General features: G+C 33.7%; 1 protein-coding gene across 4 annotated transcripts in view; it reads left to right on the top strand.

The window, feature by feature from the left end:
- mbt (serine/threonine-protein kinase PAK mbt) overlaps positions 1-9511 on the top strand; it is a 95076-nt gene extending 85565 nt beyond the window's left edge. The window contains exons 8-10 of one of the 4 annotated variants that reach the window (XM_089091659.1): positions 3733-3877; positions 4899-5014; positions 8229-9511. In XM_089091659.1, coding sequence (XP_088947785.1) covers positions 3733-3877; positions 4899-5014; positions 8229-8390 — 423 coding nt within the window. In that variant the 3' untranslated portion in view covers positions 8391-9511. The remainder of the gene's footprint in view (positions 1-3732; positions 3878-4898; positions 5015-8228) is intronic. The other 3 variants (XM_089091658.1, XM_089091657.1, XM_089091660.1) reach the window with 3 other exon arrangements.
- The last annotated feature ends 5610 nt before the right edge of the window (positions 9512-15121 follow it).

Raw genomic sequence — 15121 nt, 5'->3', positions numbered from 1 at the left:
CATAAAAAAACGTGTCACAGGCACAAACCAGTCAAGTTAAAGCACACTTTTCCCCATAAAACTATGAAAAAGCAATCCATCCTTTTCTTTTTGTTTATCCTGTCTCACAAATAGATTAATAAGTGTAACTTTTTTTTATTGTTTAAAAACTAAGTCAACTTTTTTTTAGAAATAAATATTTTTAGACATGTTTATAAACGTGTTCTAAGGAAATTTTTCTCAAACCTAAATAACATGCTTTGATTCCACAAAAGAGCCAACATTTTTAAAAGCTGTGTTGTTCTTTGTATAGATTATTTGTTCCTATGTAGAATAAATTCGTATATAAATTTAAAAGGCCTTTGAGTCTAGTCTGTGATATGCAGTCCTCTTTACCGAAATTGGTATCAATCTGAAGAAAACATTCAACAGGTTTCATTTGAGCATCTATCTGTCCAGTAAATTGAAGAAAAATATTGTGACTCTTATTGAGAGTCTTAAAAAATATTGAAAATATTGTGTATTAAGAAAAAATATTGTGAGGTATTGAGGAGGGATAACCCTCCTCATATATGGAATAATATCTGTTCGTTTTAAGTTTTAATGTTTCTCCTTACTTTCAGGTGGAAAAATCTTTTTTTTATTTACCATTAATAACGCTTCAGGGATACCTTGATTGTTAATAACACAAAATCGTAGACATCTTTACCCAACAGCACTGCCTTATCGAGATTTTTGTTCGAGAGGGGGGGGGCAAAAAAGGCTAGTGATTATGAAGGTTTCTCTGTACAAAAATTTGTCCTCATGTGATATTTTATTCTTGTATGAGCCGAGTAATTATTTTTTTTGGAGGGAGGGGCGGATTAAACCGGGTAACCCCTTTCCTTAGAGTCAGCCATGCCCAGCAGCTTCTGGACCTTATCAAGGTGTGTCTTTGGCCTTGAGGTAGAGTCCACTTGTGACATTATTGCCATGATTTTACAGGCTTTACGAATTCTGTCATGATAAGATTGCGCTTTTTTATTCGCTAATTTTCCTTCTTTTTATAATCTTTTGGGCTAGTTTGTTAATACCATAATTTTATTGATAATCTAAGCAAATTCCCAACCTTTTTTTTACTCTAGAACACATTCTAAAATATCGGTAGGGTGGCGGGCACCGCCTATTTTAAATCGACAAACTTCTTTCATAACTTGTCATTTTCCCATAATTTATTTTCGTATTTTCTTATAGTCATAATGTATTAATGAATAATAAACAAAATGTTTCAAAATAATAAAATTATTTGGCGTTTTTTTCAAATTGCATACACACAGAGAAATGTATTTACAAAACGTAAAGAAAGTAAACAAAACACACAAATAAAAAGAAAAAAATTAATTAAAAAATATAATAAAGTCAATGTGATCTTTGGCATTGCATTTCATTGGCCAGAGCTTCATTATTAGGAGCGTATGACAATAATCCTGTTAGCAGACAATCTTAGATGCTCATCGGTGAGTCGAGGTCTATATCTTGGTTTTATTAAGTTCATATTTGAAAACAATGATTCGCATAAATATGTCGAACCGAAAAATGATTCAATTTTGTATGCCGCTTTTTTCAACAATGGGAACTTTTCTTTATCCACTGCATTCCAAAGGTCCTCTGACATTAAGGATTTTAGCAAAATATCATTCTTAAGGTCCAAAATTTCTAACTCAAGTTCTTCTGTCTTACCTTTAACAAAATCTGCAATATATGCGGCTATTTACGTAACATTTATTTGGCAAGTAAAAGTATTGATACAAAAGTAAACTATTGGATCAATATGTTTAAACTGTAAAAATGTCTCTCCAAACTGTTTTTTTTAAACTCTTGTAAGATGCTTAATAAATAGTGTCCCATTTAATTTATTGCCACCTAGCATTTTCTTCATATGTGGGAAATGCACGAGAGAATTGATCTGCAGATATGAAATCAACAAATTCAATGTATCTTTAAATGATTTTACAGAGCTTATCATTTCAGCTATGCTTTTGTCTTTACCCCGGAACTCCAAATTTAAAGAATTCAATTTTTCCATGACGTCTGTGAGAAATCCCCAATCAATCAGCCAGTCAGCCAGAGTCAGCTAGTTCATCATAATTTTCCTTTCTATTGTTTATAAATGTTTTTATTCCTTCCATTAAACTCACAAATCTTGTAATAACCTTTCCTTTACTGAGCCAACGTACTTCAGTATGCAGAATAAGGTCATGTTCTTTTATCGGCCTTGGAAAGTCGGTCTTGCAAAGGAGCTGCTCTAATAGAATTGATTATTTTTGTAAGTATTTTCATGACGTGTTCAAATGGCAAATTTTTACAACACAGAGCTTCCTGGAGGATAATACAATGGTAGGACATGAAGCTTGAAAATGAATCATCCTTCATCCCGAGGGCAATAAATACTTTGTTTTTACCCATCATTGCTGGCGCCCCATCAGTGGTTATTGTCTCAAAAATTCTCTGTCGAATTGTGAGAGATGGGCAAATACGAATCATTCCGCGGGCGCCATGGCGCCCGCGGGCACAGGGTTGGGAACCTCTGATCTAAGGTTTAAATTAGACTTTATTGCTATTCGTTTCTTTCAAAACCCATCACACTATATTTCATTGATGCATACACCACATACAGTAATCAACACATCACAAACATCGCAGTAGATACAAAACATAAAGTTGGTTTGAAAGGTTTCACCCAGTGTTTGTGTATGTAAGGAATATCACCAAGTACATTAGGGGAATTTGGTTTCAAATTCTGCTGTTTTCCCGGGAGCAAGGCCTACACACAGAATATTTGAACGGTTGGTTGACTAGGTTTTTGTATTCCTAGTCCTAATCTTGCTTATGTTGTAAATATTGTCTTTAACATTTGCGTGTACACTTATTAAAATCAAAGGCTGATGTATCAGCTTTTGATTGGCCTAAAAGCTTTAATCTCTGAAAGTTTTTTGTTTTAATTAGTAATACATTTTATAATTTTTTAATAATAAATTCTATAATTTTTTAATAATAAATTATAAATCTAATAGCTCTTATGTTCTACAAAACTAGCTGATGTTATAGTTTTCAAATTTGACTGTTTTTAGCTCAGATTTTTTTTTTTTTTTTTTTTTTTTTTTTTTTTTTTTTTTTTATATATATATATATGCCGCTATTTCTTATTAATTAAAAATTGTCGTTTCTGTCCAAATGGAATAACTTGAAAGAATTATATGTGTATTTCCTGAAGGCTTTTTTGTTTTCGGTTGTAGTAATGAGAGAAACTAGACTGAGGATTCCATAATCACGAAAAAAGAAATTTTACATACTCCTATTTTTTTCCCTTCTTTTTCAAATTAAAATGTGGATTACAGTCAAAGAAAACATAACAATCAGATTAATATAGACATTTTGAATATTATATAGTAAGAATTTCATTGTTTTAGTGTTTTCTTTTTGTTCTTTAAATATTCCTAGGGTTATAGCTGGGATCACCAGGGGGGGGGTGTATTGTCCAAAAAAGTAACCATGTTATTTGGAAATAGTATAAAATAAGGAATGTAATGGTACTACCTTTATTTACCATGGTTCCTTCAGAAATGGGGCCACTATTAAAAGGGTTCATTTTCAGGGAGATTTCAGAGAACTTATTTTCTTTTGGGGTAACTTAGGAAAACCCCGAAACTATCACTTTTTCAGCATTTAGGATTAAACTTATTTTATGAGCAAAACAAATTGTTTATTTTTCAGGTTAAACTGTCTGATTTTGGATTTTGCGCACAAGTTTCTCAAGAGCTACCAAAAAGAAAATCACTTGTGGGAACCCCCTATTGGATGTCTCCAGAAGTAATATCTCGTCTCCCCTATGGTCCTGAAGTGGATATATGGTCCTTAGGTACTGTGATTAAGAATACTAGATTTTATCAACGCGCAATGCTTAATGAAGCAACTGGTGTTTAATTTAGTGGTGTGGAGAAAGTTAATAAGCGGTATATAAATTTTAATTATTATGGTATTAAGCTTTAGCTTTTTGCCAATTAGGAAAGTCAACTAGTTTTCGCTCAATTAGACTTACTTTAGTTGTTAAAATTGTCTTCGGTCTGGCATAGGTGTACAGAAATGGGATGCCGGAGGATTGAGTTTTAAGTATGCACGTCCATAATTGCTAAAAAGGGTAGAACAGGCAGTTTAAATACAAAAATAAACTGTTCTTTCTGATATCGTTTTGAGCTGAAGAGAAAACAAACATTCTAAAAAGCGTATTACGTTTGACAGTTTTTTAAGACGAATTACGTGATATGATAGGGCTCAAAGGTGTGGATTGGTTTCAACTTTAACGCGTGAGTCACTCCCACTGCAGTTTGGTAAATGTTTTCTTTCTACGTGTTTATGAAAGATTGAAATCAAGATCTGATGACTTTGGCCTTTTCCGCTGGTCATCGGGATTGCGAGTCTTTGATTGTGAGTTTCGATTTTATTCGATAATTGTAGATTCGATAATCTTGTCTAAAACAAGATTGTGGATTTTTGCGAATCGTCGGCTTTGAATTGTGGATGCATAAATTCTTTGTTTGGCAGTTTGCCTTACGGCAATCCACTTTCATAAACTGCTTTGTCCAGTGATAATTCTGATACCTATTTTAAAATCGGGTTTGTCAGTAGAAAAGTGCTATTGTTTATGGTTAGATCACTTAAACCATTCCATAAGTTTGGTCTCGGTTCGGCCCGTTTCACTGCTGAAAGCAATCAGTTACCTGTAGTGGAAATTCGTGGCTTACCTAGAATAAGATTACAGCTCTATTCTTATGCGCAATTGTCCTCTATTGGATATTTTCTATATTGTACACTACGTCTTATACGAATAGCTGTTGTACCAACATTATATTGGATGGTGGTGTTATTTTATTTATTTTCAGGGATAATGGTGATTGAAATGGTTGACGGGGAGCCACCCTTCTTCAATGAACCTCCTCTTCAAGCAATGAGGCGTATAAGAGACATGCCACCACCTAAGTTAAGAAATTGTCAAAAGGTAATCCCTCTATTCTATCTATTTACTTCTTTTGTTTATTATTCTTAGGGACCCAGCTACAGCTCTTCAAGAGTATATATTTATTTATGCATTTTTTCTTGAAAATTGCTCCATTTTGTTTTTTGTTTTTTGATAATTGGCACACTAAGAATTCCTGGCGTGCAAAAAATGATTTAGATAGGTCCACAAGGTTGGGAAGATTAGTTTAGAACCTTGATCTTGGAAAACCTTTTTTCTTGTGAATGACGTTACTTCCATATGCATTTAAAGAGCGAATTACATATTTTTTTCGCAGTATCGTTTTTTTTTATTTATGACACGTGCAAAATTATACAAAATGGCACATGAATTGGAACTTCTAAAGCAAAAGGCATGGAACAAACGACAGCGAGACTCATATTGGATTGCAAACGGAAACGTTGCAAAACAAAATCTGCGGTTAGAAGACAAGTCGAAGTTGCAATGAAATGTAGAAACGTGTAGTTTTAGTGTCTTTGAAGGATAAACGGGAAGGAGGAACTGAATTCACACAAAAATTTCTTAACTCAATTGAAGTTGCTGATTTGCCACCCTGTTACTTAAAACTAAAGAATAACACGATAATTATGCTAAGGCGTAATTTTGATATTTCAGAGAGTATATGCAATGGAACATGCCTGGTTGCTACTGAATTATATAACAACGTATAAAGGAAAAATATAATTATTTGAGAAAAACTGGGAAAAAAAATTAGGCATCCTTGACGTCATGCAAAATACAAGACGATGAATGAATCCGAACAGCTAAAACAGCAGGCTTAGAAAAATGTCTGAGGTTATGATGACCGAAAATGAAGCACAAAAAGGTCTGCAGTAAGAAGATATGCGATAACAAGCATCACGACGAATCACAAATGAAAATGATGGACAATGAAGTTTAAGGTTAGAAAACAATTTACAGCGATAATCACATCGAATTGTAAACGAAATCTCAGGGTACAAGAGAAGCAACGGCGAGAATCACAACGAATCACAGGAGAATAAAAATCCTATAAAATGTATTTTCCTGTGAAAGATAAAACAGGAAGAAGAAATTGAATTAAGACCAGTATTTTTTAAGTCAATTGGAATTGTTGATTTGCCACCTCATGACTTAAAACTAAAGAATAACACAATAGCTATGCCACTGGGCTATTTGAGAATCACATATATACAAGCATGGAGTGCCAGGGCTCGACCGAATAAATATTTATTAAATTATGCTGATTAATGGAGAGCTTACCCAGCCTTAGGCGTTCTTAGGATTTTTTTCCAGTTTTTTCTTTGTGCTATAACTTTGTACGGGCACGTTATCATTTAAGTACTTTTTAGTTCCAATATCATTAAACCAATTAGTTCTTTGCTTTGTTGCATTTTTCTTTTACTCAAAAATTGGTTTCACTGTTGTAATATTATATTTGTTATTGTCCTTTTTCTTTTTCTTGGATTTGTCTCTTTTTTTCTTTTTTTTTGAAAATCTAGACAGGAAATTTTACATCTTGCATCAAAAAAGAAGTCACCAATCTTTGACTCCATGGCCCTTGTCTGTTTCATGCGTTGTTTACCAAGACATTTTCACAAAATCCAATGTTTAAGTGAAACTGACGATGTTTATAACTGAAACTGAAACTCCTGAACAAACAGAAACGATGAGATTGTTCTAAAATTTTTGGTATTATTTGGTATTATTCTTAACTCGCTGGCTATATGCAAAATTTCTAGAAAAGGCTGTCAATATAGTCTTAGACTAAAACAGCCCGCCTCGTCATTTGCTAATTAAAAAAAAAACTCATTCTATGATTTAGTGCATGGCGCTACCTGTTCTAATATGTACCGCTCATGGAGTCAAGTTTTCCTGGAATATTTGATTTTGGGTCTAGTGCTATTGCCTTCTTTTCAAAAATGCTTTCTAATTGGAGAGTTCATGGAAAAGGACACTTCGTTTTTGTAAATTGAACTAGACCGAAGATTATGGGAAGTCGATAAGAAAGGAATCGGGAGTGCCTTTAAAATCCTTTTAGCAGGAATTCAGGAACTGCTTACGCACCGAGATTGTAGCATTATCCAGTAGAAATAAATCATTCGAAATAAGCTTCATTTGTATCTTCTTTAAGTCTGAATTTTAACTAGCCAAGCTTGTTTGGGATCTAACTGGGAATTTTTGAAAGTTAGTATAATCTTTTATTTCAAACTTTTAAACTGTTTCTCATTGATTGTAAGCTACTTTCGTGCGTTTTTTTTTTTTTTTTTTTTTTTTTTTTTTTTTTTTTTTTTTTTTTTTTTTTTTTAGTGGGTACACAGATATAGTCTACTTTTGGAAAAAGTGGCGTTAATGTTTTAGGCCCTATTTAATGTCAAAATAATATAGGTGATTCCAAAAGATTAATTTGTGTTTTCATTTATGTGTTTGGAATTAATTCTTTGATTTAGCTTAATGATGGTAGATGGTAATGGTTGTTTTATTCATTTTTTTCTTTTGTTTACTTTTGCCTTTTTTTGCGTATCTCTCATAGATTTGAATAGCCTATCTAATCATTTGTCAACACCATCTGCTTTTTGGCATAGACAACAGTTATACCCCGGAGGTAATATTGCAAAAACTGCTGTAGGTAATGCCTGTTTTTATTTTCAAAGTCTGAAAAACCTACTCATCAATCCTAAAACTAGCTAAAATTGCACATTTTGATATAGTAAACCAGACTGCCCTGCAGTCTCGCTCTTTGGCATTATCCATAGCTTCAACTCATGTATATATTTTAGAACAAAGGATCTTATTTGGATTGAGTTGAATATAATGGTTGGGAAAAAAAGGAATAGAGATTCTCCAGAGCTATTGATTGCGCATAGGCTTTGATAATTGTCGATATTTCAGTTGCTGTTTTTTTTTATAACAAGGACAAGTTCCAGTCTCACTGCGGCTGGGATCGAACCCCGGACCCTGAATTACCAAGCAGATATTAACCTAATGTGCCACCACAGGATAATAGTTGTTAGGCTAGTTATTAGTTTTTTTTATAGCCTTATTTCATTAAAAAAACGTGGTTCAATGTCTTGTCAATTTGTTGGGTACCTCCATATGTGTAACAGACCCTCCTCCCTCAAGATTTATCTCTTGATTCGCATTTAAATAGACTTGTAATCCCCTCTCATCAGTTACTGTACCCTGGGAATCAAACTAACACATAATTTATTTTCAGGTATCAGCCCGACTTCAGGGATTCCTTGATAGAATGTTAGTGCGAGATCCTACACAGAGAGCAACTGCTGTTGAATTGCTTCATCACCCATTTTTACGGCAAGCGGGCCCTCCCTCCCTCCTTGTACCTTTGATGCGATCCTTCAGGAATTCGCCCCAATAACTAATACCTGACACTGGTGATTATGCTACATTATGTAAATAAGACCTTCAGTATGGGATAAGTGATAGAATTCCTTGTGTTTAGAATACAACTTACGATTGATTTGGGATATAAATGCCAAGTGAATAATGTTGAGTGTCAACATGAAATAATGTTAAAGAAAGTCTTGGATTGTTTGCTTTCAGTCTGATGTGCCTTTTGGTGGTCGTTTTGGATACTTAGTTTAATTATGTCTTTTTTTTTCTTAAGAGTCCAAAGAACAACGCAGCTACTAGATAATATTTTTTCTCACGTCCCAGTATTCTTTATGTACATGTGTTGCCCTCATTTGATCAAATCGAAGAGATTTTTAGTGATTTCATTAAATCGTTTAAGACTGTTGTTAGGGATTTGATCAACTCCCTAGGTATTTTAGTTATACGATTAGATCATTTAGAATGATTGTTAGGGATTTGATCAAATTACTAATTTTATTGTATTAGTAAGATACGAGCACTACGCTAGCTCTAGCGTAGAACTATATACCGTGTGTAGGTTTAAATGAGGCAGCATAAGAAGTGTATTAAGTGAAGCAGCATGAGTTATACCAATGCTAAGTCATTTTATCTTGACCTTGTATAGTTTGGTTTCAGTCCATTTATTGGCACAAAAAAGTAGTTGCATAGAATGTACAATCCAAAAATGTATTGAATTGGAATGTAGAGTCATCTGCAAAGAGTTCTGTGGACTTTTTTTTTGTTAAAATTCCAATTAAAGAATAGAGTCTTGTTTAACAACATACTTTTTGAAAAATTTGCTCTTGCTTATCAAATTGATGTTAGAATTAATATTAAATATACCAAATGAACAGCTTAATTCAACCCGCGAGTTAATTTCTATATAACAACAAATGAAACCAAACGTTCGCATACAGGCGAATGAGGTCGTGCGTAGTGCAGATGCTGATATCCTGATACTTTGCCTTTGGCTGGTAGTTCTATGCGTAAATAGCGACGAAGACCACACTGCCTTTCCATGACAAACAACAAAAGTACGAAGAACAAAAGGGAAATCTTTTTGTAAGACAGTGGAGATCATTTGAAAGAATATTTCGGCCCTATGTCCAAGGACTGTCCTCAGCAAGACAAAAAATATATATAAGAAAAAAGACTCACCACAATATGCGACCAATAAAACCAAAAAAGTGAAAAAAAATTTCAAAGCAGTCCTAGCATCATTACTTCAGCGAAGTTCAACCAGGACTGGTAAATAGTAAGGTAAAACAAGGTGATTCAATGAGATGAAAGAAAAATAATTTAAAACACGTTCTTATTGCTAATCCAGCCTTTTTGGTAGCTAACCTCAAAGGTCTTTGTGATCAGTTCTGTGTTAATGTCGATTGGTTTTTAAAATATTTTTTAAGATCATTTTTAATTAAATTTGTGTATAGATCATTTAGTGCATATTCCCCCATGTCCCTATTTAAGGAAATATTATTACTAATCTGAAGTCTGATTTCAGTTGCTTCTCGGACTACCTGTTTTATGACTAGGTCATTGCTAATAATGGTAGATTCATCAAAAAGTACATGGTGGTTAGGATTTTAAAAAATATGACTGCCTAATGCAGAATCAGATGAAACAGTGGAAATATTAGAATTTAGAGCTTTGACAATATCATCTTTATGCTGTTGTATACGCTTTTCTAAATTCTGGTGTGTTCTACCTATATAATATTTGCCACAATCGCATGGTATTTGATAGACCCCTCTTTGGCGAGTAACTGGGGTTTTATCTTTACCGGAATTTAGAAAATTTATTATTCTAAGATTATTTGTGAATACTACATAAAGATTATTTTTTGTGCAAAATTTTTTAAGATTTTTAGTGATGTTTGGGATATAGGGGAGGTAAATTATGTCTAAGGGCTTGTCAGACACCTCAATTGGTAGACTATCATTAATTTTACGGGAATGTCTTTTCAGTCTACAGTTAATTACACTATTAATAAATAACATAGGATACCCATTTCCAAAAAGTATGTCCTTGATAAAGTTTAATTCTGCTGTGATGTGGGAATCAGAACAAATATTTAGGGCACGATCAACGAGGGATATTACGACTGCTCTTTTAACTTGGGGGGGTGGGGGTGGTGGTGGTGGTGGTTTGATGTAAAATGCAATTTACATTAAAATGCAATTACAATTAAATGCATTTTACATCAAACCACCACCCCCCCCCCCAAGTTAAAAGAGCAGTCGTAATCCCTCGTAGATCGTGCCCTAAATATTTGTTCTGATTCCCACATCACAGCAGAATTAAACTTTATCAAGGACATACTTTTTGGAAATGGGTATCCTATGTTATTTATTAATAGTGTAATTAACTGTAGATTGAAAAGACATTCCCGTAAATTTAATGATAGTTTACCAAGTGAGGTGTCTGACAAGCCCTTAAACATAATTTACCTCCCCTATATCCCAAAAATCACTACAAATCTTAAAAAAGTTTGCACAAAAATAATCTGTATGTAGTTTTCACAAATAATTTTAGAATCATAAATTTTCTAAATTCCGGTAAAGATAAAACCCCAGTTACTCGCCAAAGAGGGGTCTATCAAATACCATGCGATTGTGGCAAATATTATATAGGTAGAACACACCAGAATTTAGAAAAGCGTATACAACAGCATAAAGATGATATTGTCAAAGCTCTAAATTCTAATATTTCCACTCTTTCATCTGATTCTGCATTAGGCAGCCATATTTTTGAAAATCCTAACCACAATATACTTTTAGATGAATCCGCCCTTATTAGCAGACCTAGGCATAAAGCAGGTAGTCAGAGAATAAATTGAAATCAAACTTCAGATTAATAATACTATTTCCTTAAATAGGGACATGTGAGAATATAAAATAAATGTTCTATACACAAATTTAATTAAAAGTCTTATTAAAAAATATTTTAAAAAACTGATACACATTAACACAGAACCGATCACAAAAGACCTTTGAGGTTAGCTGCAAAAAGGCTGGATTAGCAATGAGAACGTGTTTTTAATTTATTTTTCTTTCTTCTCATCGAATCACCTTGGTTTTACCTTAATTTTTATCAGTCCTGGTTGAACTTCGCTGAAGTAAGGATGCTAGGACTGCTTTGAAATTTTTTTTCACTTTTTTGATTTTGATTGGTCGCATATTGTTGTGAGTCTTTTTTCTTTCATATATTTTTTTGTCTTGCTGAGGACGGCCCTTGGACATAGGACCGAAATATTCATTCAAATTATCTCCACTGTCTTGCAAAAAGATTTCCCTATTGTTCTTAGTACTTTTGTTGTTAGTTCTTTGCGTGTTTGGGGGCCTATCAATCGTCACTTCCCAACGCTCCCCCCTAGATTCCCCTGGGTACCCGTTTCAAGCTTGATTGATTTTGGCTTGTCTCATAAAGAAACGCCCCAAACCAAACAGTATCCACCATCAAAATTCGAACTAGCACCTCTTCATTTGTGACCTTGGGCGTGCTAACCATTCGGCTAGGACTACCAATTTCTATATAAAGCAGATGAAACGTACATTATTGAAACTATAACAACAGGCCTTTGGCTATTGCATTTAATCTTTGAATTTCAAATTTTCAGGTATTGTGTACGCACGCTCAGTTGATACAGGTTGGGAAGAATACCCATATGAGAAACGGGTGGGGTTTAGGGGTGTAGGGTGGAAAAACACACATAAGCCATAGTAAGAAGGGTGCCTGAAAAGACAATTGTCTTGAGAAATAAAGTCTATAAGTTTATAGGTGGACCAGAGGGATCTTTGTATTATCTGAAACTAATGTTTAAATATACATTAACTATTCTCTATAAGGAGGGACCTATTAGAAATAAAACTGTATAATTTTTTTTACGGATTTCATGAGATTTTGGGATATTTTGTTTAATCAAAAAAGTGAGAGATACTGATGTTTTAACGGCAAATGGAGCAAATGCCCCTTGTTATCCATTGTCATTTCTATTTATTCAAAGTTTATATCCTTCTCTTCGAAGTTTTTATTGTTTATTTTGTAAAAAGATTTCTGTAAAGATAAGAGACATCAACAGTATTCTTTCTCAGTCCGTTCATTCAAGTGGAATGAACAGTGGAACAATCTAGTTGAATGATTCTATTAACTACCTTTCTTAAGAAACAGTTTCCAGAAAGTTTCTGAAAGCAGGAAATTTTGCAGAAATCGTACTTTGCGTGCTAGGGGAATTTTTGCGTGTATATGTTCTTTTACCCTCGCTCCGCTATGCGCAGCTAAAACGCACAGACCCTTTTTTTTAGTTATTCCCGACGATTAACAGAAAGATGCCTGTATTATAACATTCTGGAGAGATCCTTTTGGGGACTTCGTATTGATTTGCCGGTTCTTTTTTTTTTAGTAAAAATAAGAAAGATTCCAGTGAAACTTCTCGGACGTTGATCTGAAGGATTGCACCCTACTCTGGGATATTAAAAAAACGAGGGATAAAAATGCCCTTTTTCTTCCCGTTTTAATAAAGTAATACTAGGGCTGGCTTTTTTTTTTTTTTTTTTTTTTTTTTTTTTTTTTTTATATATATATATATATATATATATATAAGCAAAATAAGAATGTAATTTGCTTTTTGTTTTTTATCTCAACTTAAATTTCCGAGTCTTTTTTAATCCTGTCTGCTTCTTCGTCCTCTTAAAAAGGCATTTCAAGCATGTGGTTAAGAAAATGAATGTAAAACACCTGCGGTTATATAGATGGGTCGTTCGGGAAGTAACCTCCGATTGCTTGTTGTAGTGAACATAGCTGCCAGTCGCATTCAGCTGCTTATCTATACACTAGGTTAGTAATTCCATTAGTCAGTCTAAAGATCTGTCGCCTTTGCCTTGGATCAGCCTGTGAACTGTGAACTGATATCAACACTAAAATATTGAGATCCCAGCCATTTCTTCATATGTAGGAAAAGATGATAATATCTGCGTGAATAATCTGTGCTGTAAGACGGATTACTGAAAGTGTCAAAATTTCTAGTGTTCTAGGGAGTCAATTTCTAGTGAGATCGAGTGTTGTCAAGCAAAAAAAATGATGTCTAATTAACTACTTCTTAATTTGCTTCAACGTTTCAAAGTATACTTCATTGGTATTCTTAGTCCCCCCCACCTCTGTTCCAAGTTCTGGATCGGCAACACCCTTATTGCATCCCAATAAAGCGGTTGCCACAAGTTTTCTGCCAGAAAAATTTTGAGGAATTTGGTTTGTTCGGTGGATTTTTATGGTGATTTATATCTTCGATGGTTCTTTTGTCTCATGAGTTGCGTACTTAATGCAGATTTTGTTCCAGGTTATAATCCTTTTTAGTAATGGTTTAGAGCTTTAGTGATAATAAAAAGCTGAAAAATGAGGTTACAGGCTGACTTGAGAGTTTAGGCCGGTGGATTTTTTTTGCTGATGAAATTTCTAAGCTAATGCAGATATGTGACAAGAGATTGAACGTGTATCATAATTATACTTAAATGTAGAGTAAGCATCTAATTCTCAGACACATATAATATTTTACTTTTTTTAGCCCATCGGAGGTTGCTTTCAAATGCCCTTTGTAATTACTTTGTGTTATGTATTGTAGTCCTGTGGTGGCGCAGGGAGTTTGATCTGAGGTTGGTAATACGGGATTGAACCTGGCTTTAGTAGCATACTGCAGGGCTGACACAAGAACCTTAGTATTCAAGAAGGGTCGTTAATCCGACACATAACAATATTACTTATTGTAATGCCTACATCTGACATGTATGGGGGTTTTTGTTGGCTGCCTAAAGGCAATCTAGCTTTTGTGTTAGTGTTTTTTTTTTCGTATATTGAATAAGTGTAAGTGATTATTTAATATTTTAATGAAATTCTTATTTAATTGGTTGTGTAGTAACATTTTATTTGATCTTAAATGATGTTTTCATTCACGCTAGAGGACTTAGGCGTGAGCTTAAAAATGGAAATCCCATTATTGTGGCCTTTCATTAGAGGCCTAAGACCTTAGTAGACTTATGACCGATAATTTGATGTAAAATTGGCTGTACTTATTTTTTGTGAAACTAACTGACTTATACCGAAAAATGAACGAATTTGACAACGTGTCACTATGAAGTATAACTATAGTGCTACATGTTTTCATTTTAAACTATTCTAAGGACTGGCAAGACTGGCGTATTGTATTTAAGTGGCAGTTCTCCGACCTCTGGCATTAGTTTGAAGGATTGCACCTTACTCTGGGATATTAAAACAAAAAATGAGGTATGAAAATGACCATTTTTCTGTCCTTTTTACCAAAGGCTGACTAATTTTTCAAAGTCTACTTTTTTGTAAAAGAGAAATAATGGTATATTTTACTTTTTGTATCTCAACTTAAATTTCCAAGTCTTTATGAATCTTATCTGCTTCTTCATCTTCCTAAAAAGGGACTCCAATAACTTGATTGAAAAAAGTAATATAGGACACCCGCAGTTAGATACGTGGATCGTTAGGGAAGTAACCTCCGATTGCTTGTAAAAAAAAAAAAAAAAAAAAAAAAAAAAAAAAAAAAAAAAAAACATGAGAAAAAACGTATTACACACATCTGAACACAACATCTTTAAGTGAATAAGTGTAAGTGATTATTTAATATTTTAATGAAATTCTTATTTAATTGGTTGTGTAGTAACATTTTATTTGATCTTAAATGCTGTTTTCATTCACGCTAGAGGACTTAGGCGT

This window comes from Artemia sp. Qi Xiang Cuo, chromosome 7, assembly GCF_049724085.1.
Source record: "Artemia sp. Qi Xiang Cuo chromosome 7, ASM4972408v1, whole genome shotgun sequence".
NCBI classification, from domain to species: Eukaryota; Metazoa; Arthropoda; class Branchiopoda; order Anostraca; family Artemiidae; genus Artemia; species Artemia sp. Qi Xiang Cuo.
This window is presented reverse-complemented; position numbering and strand designations above follow the sequence as displayed.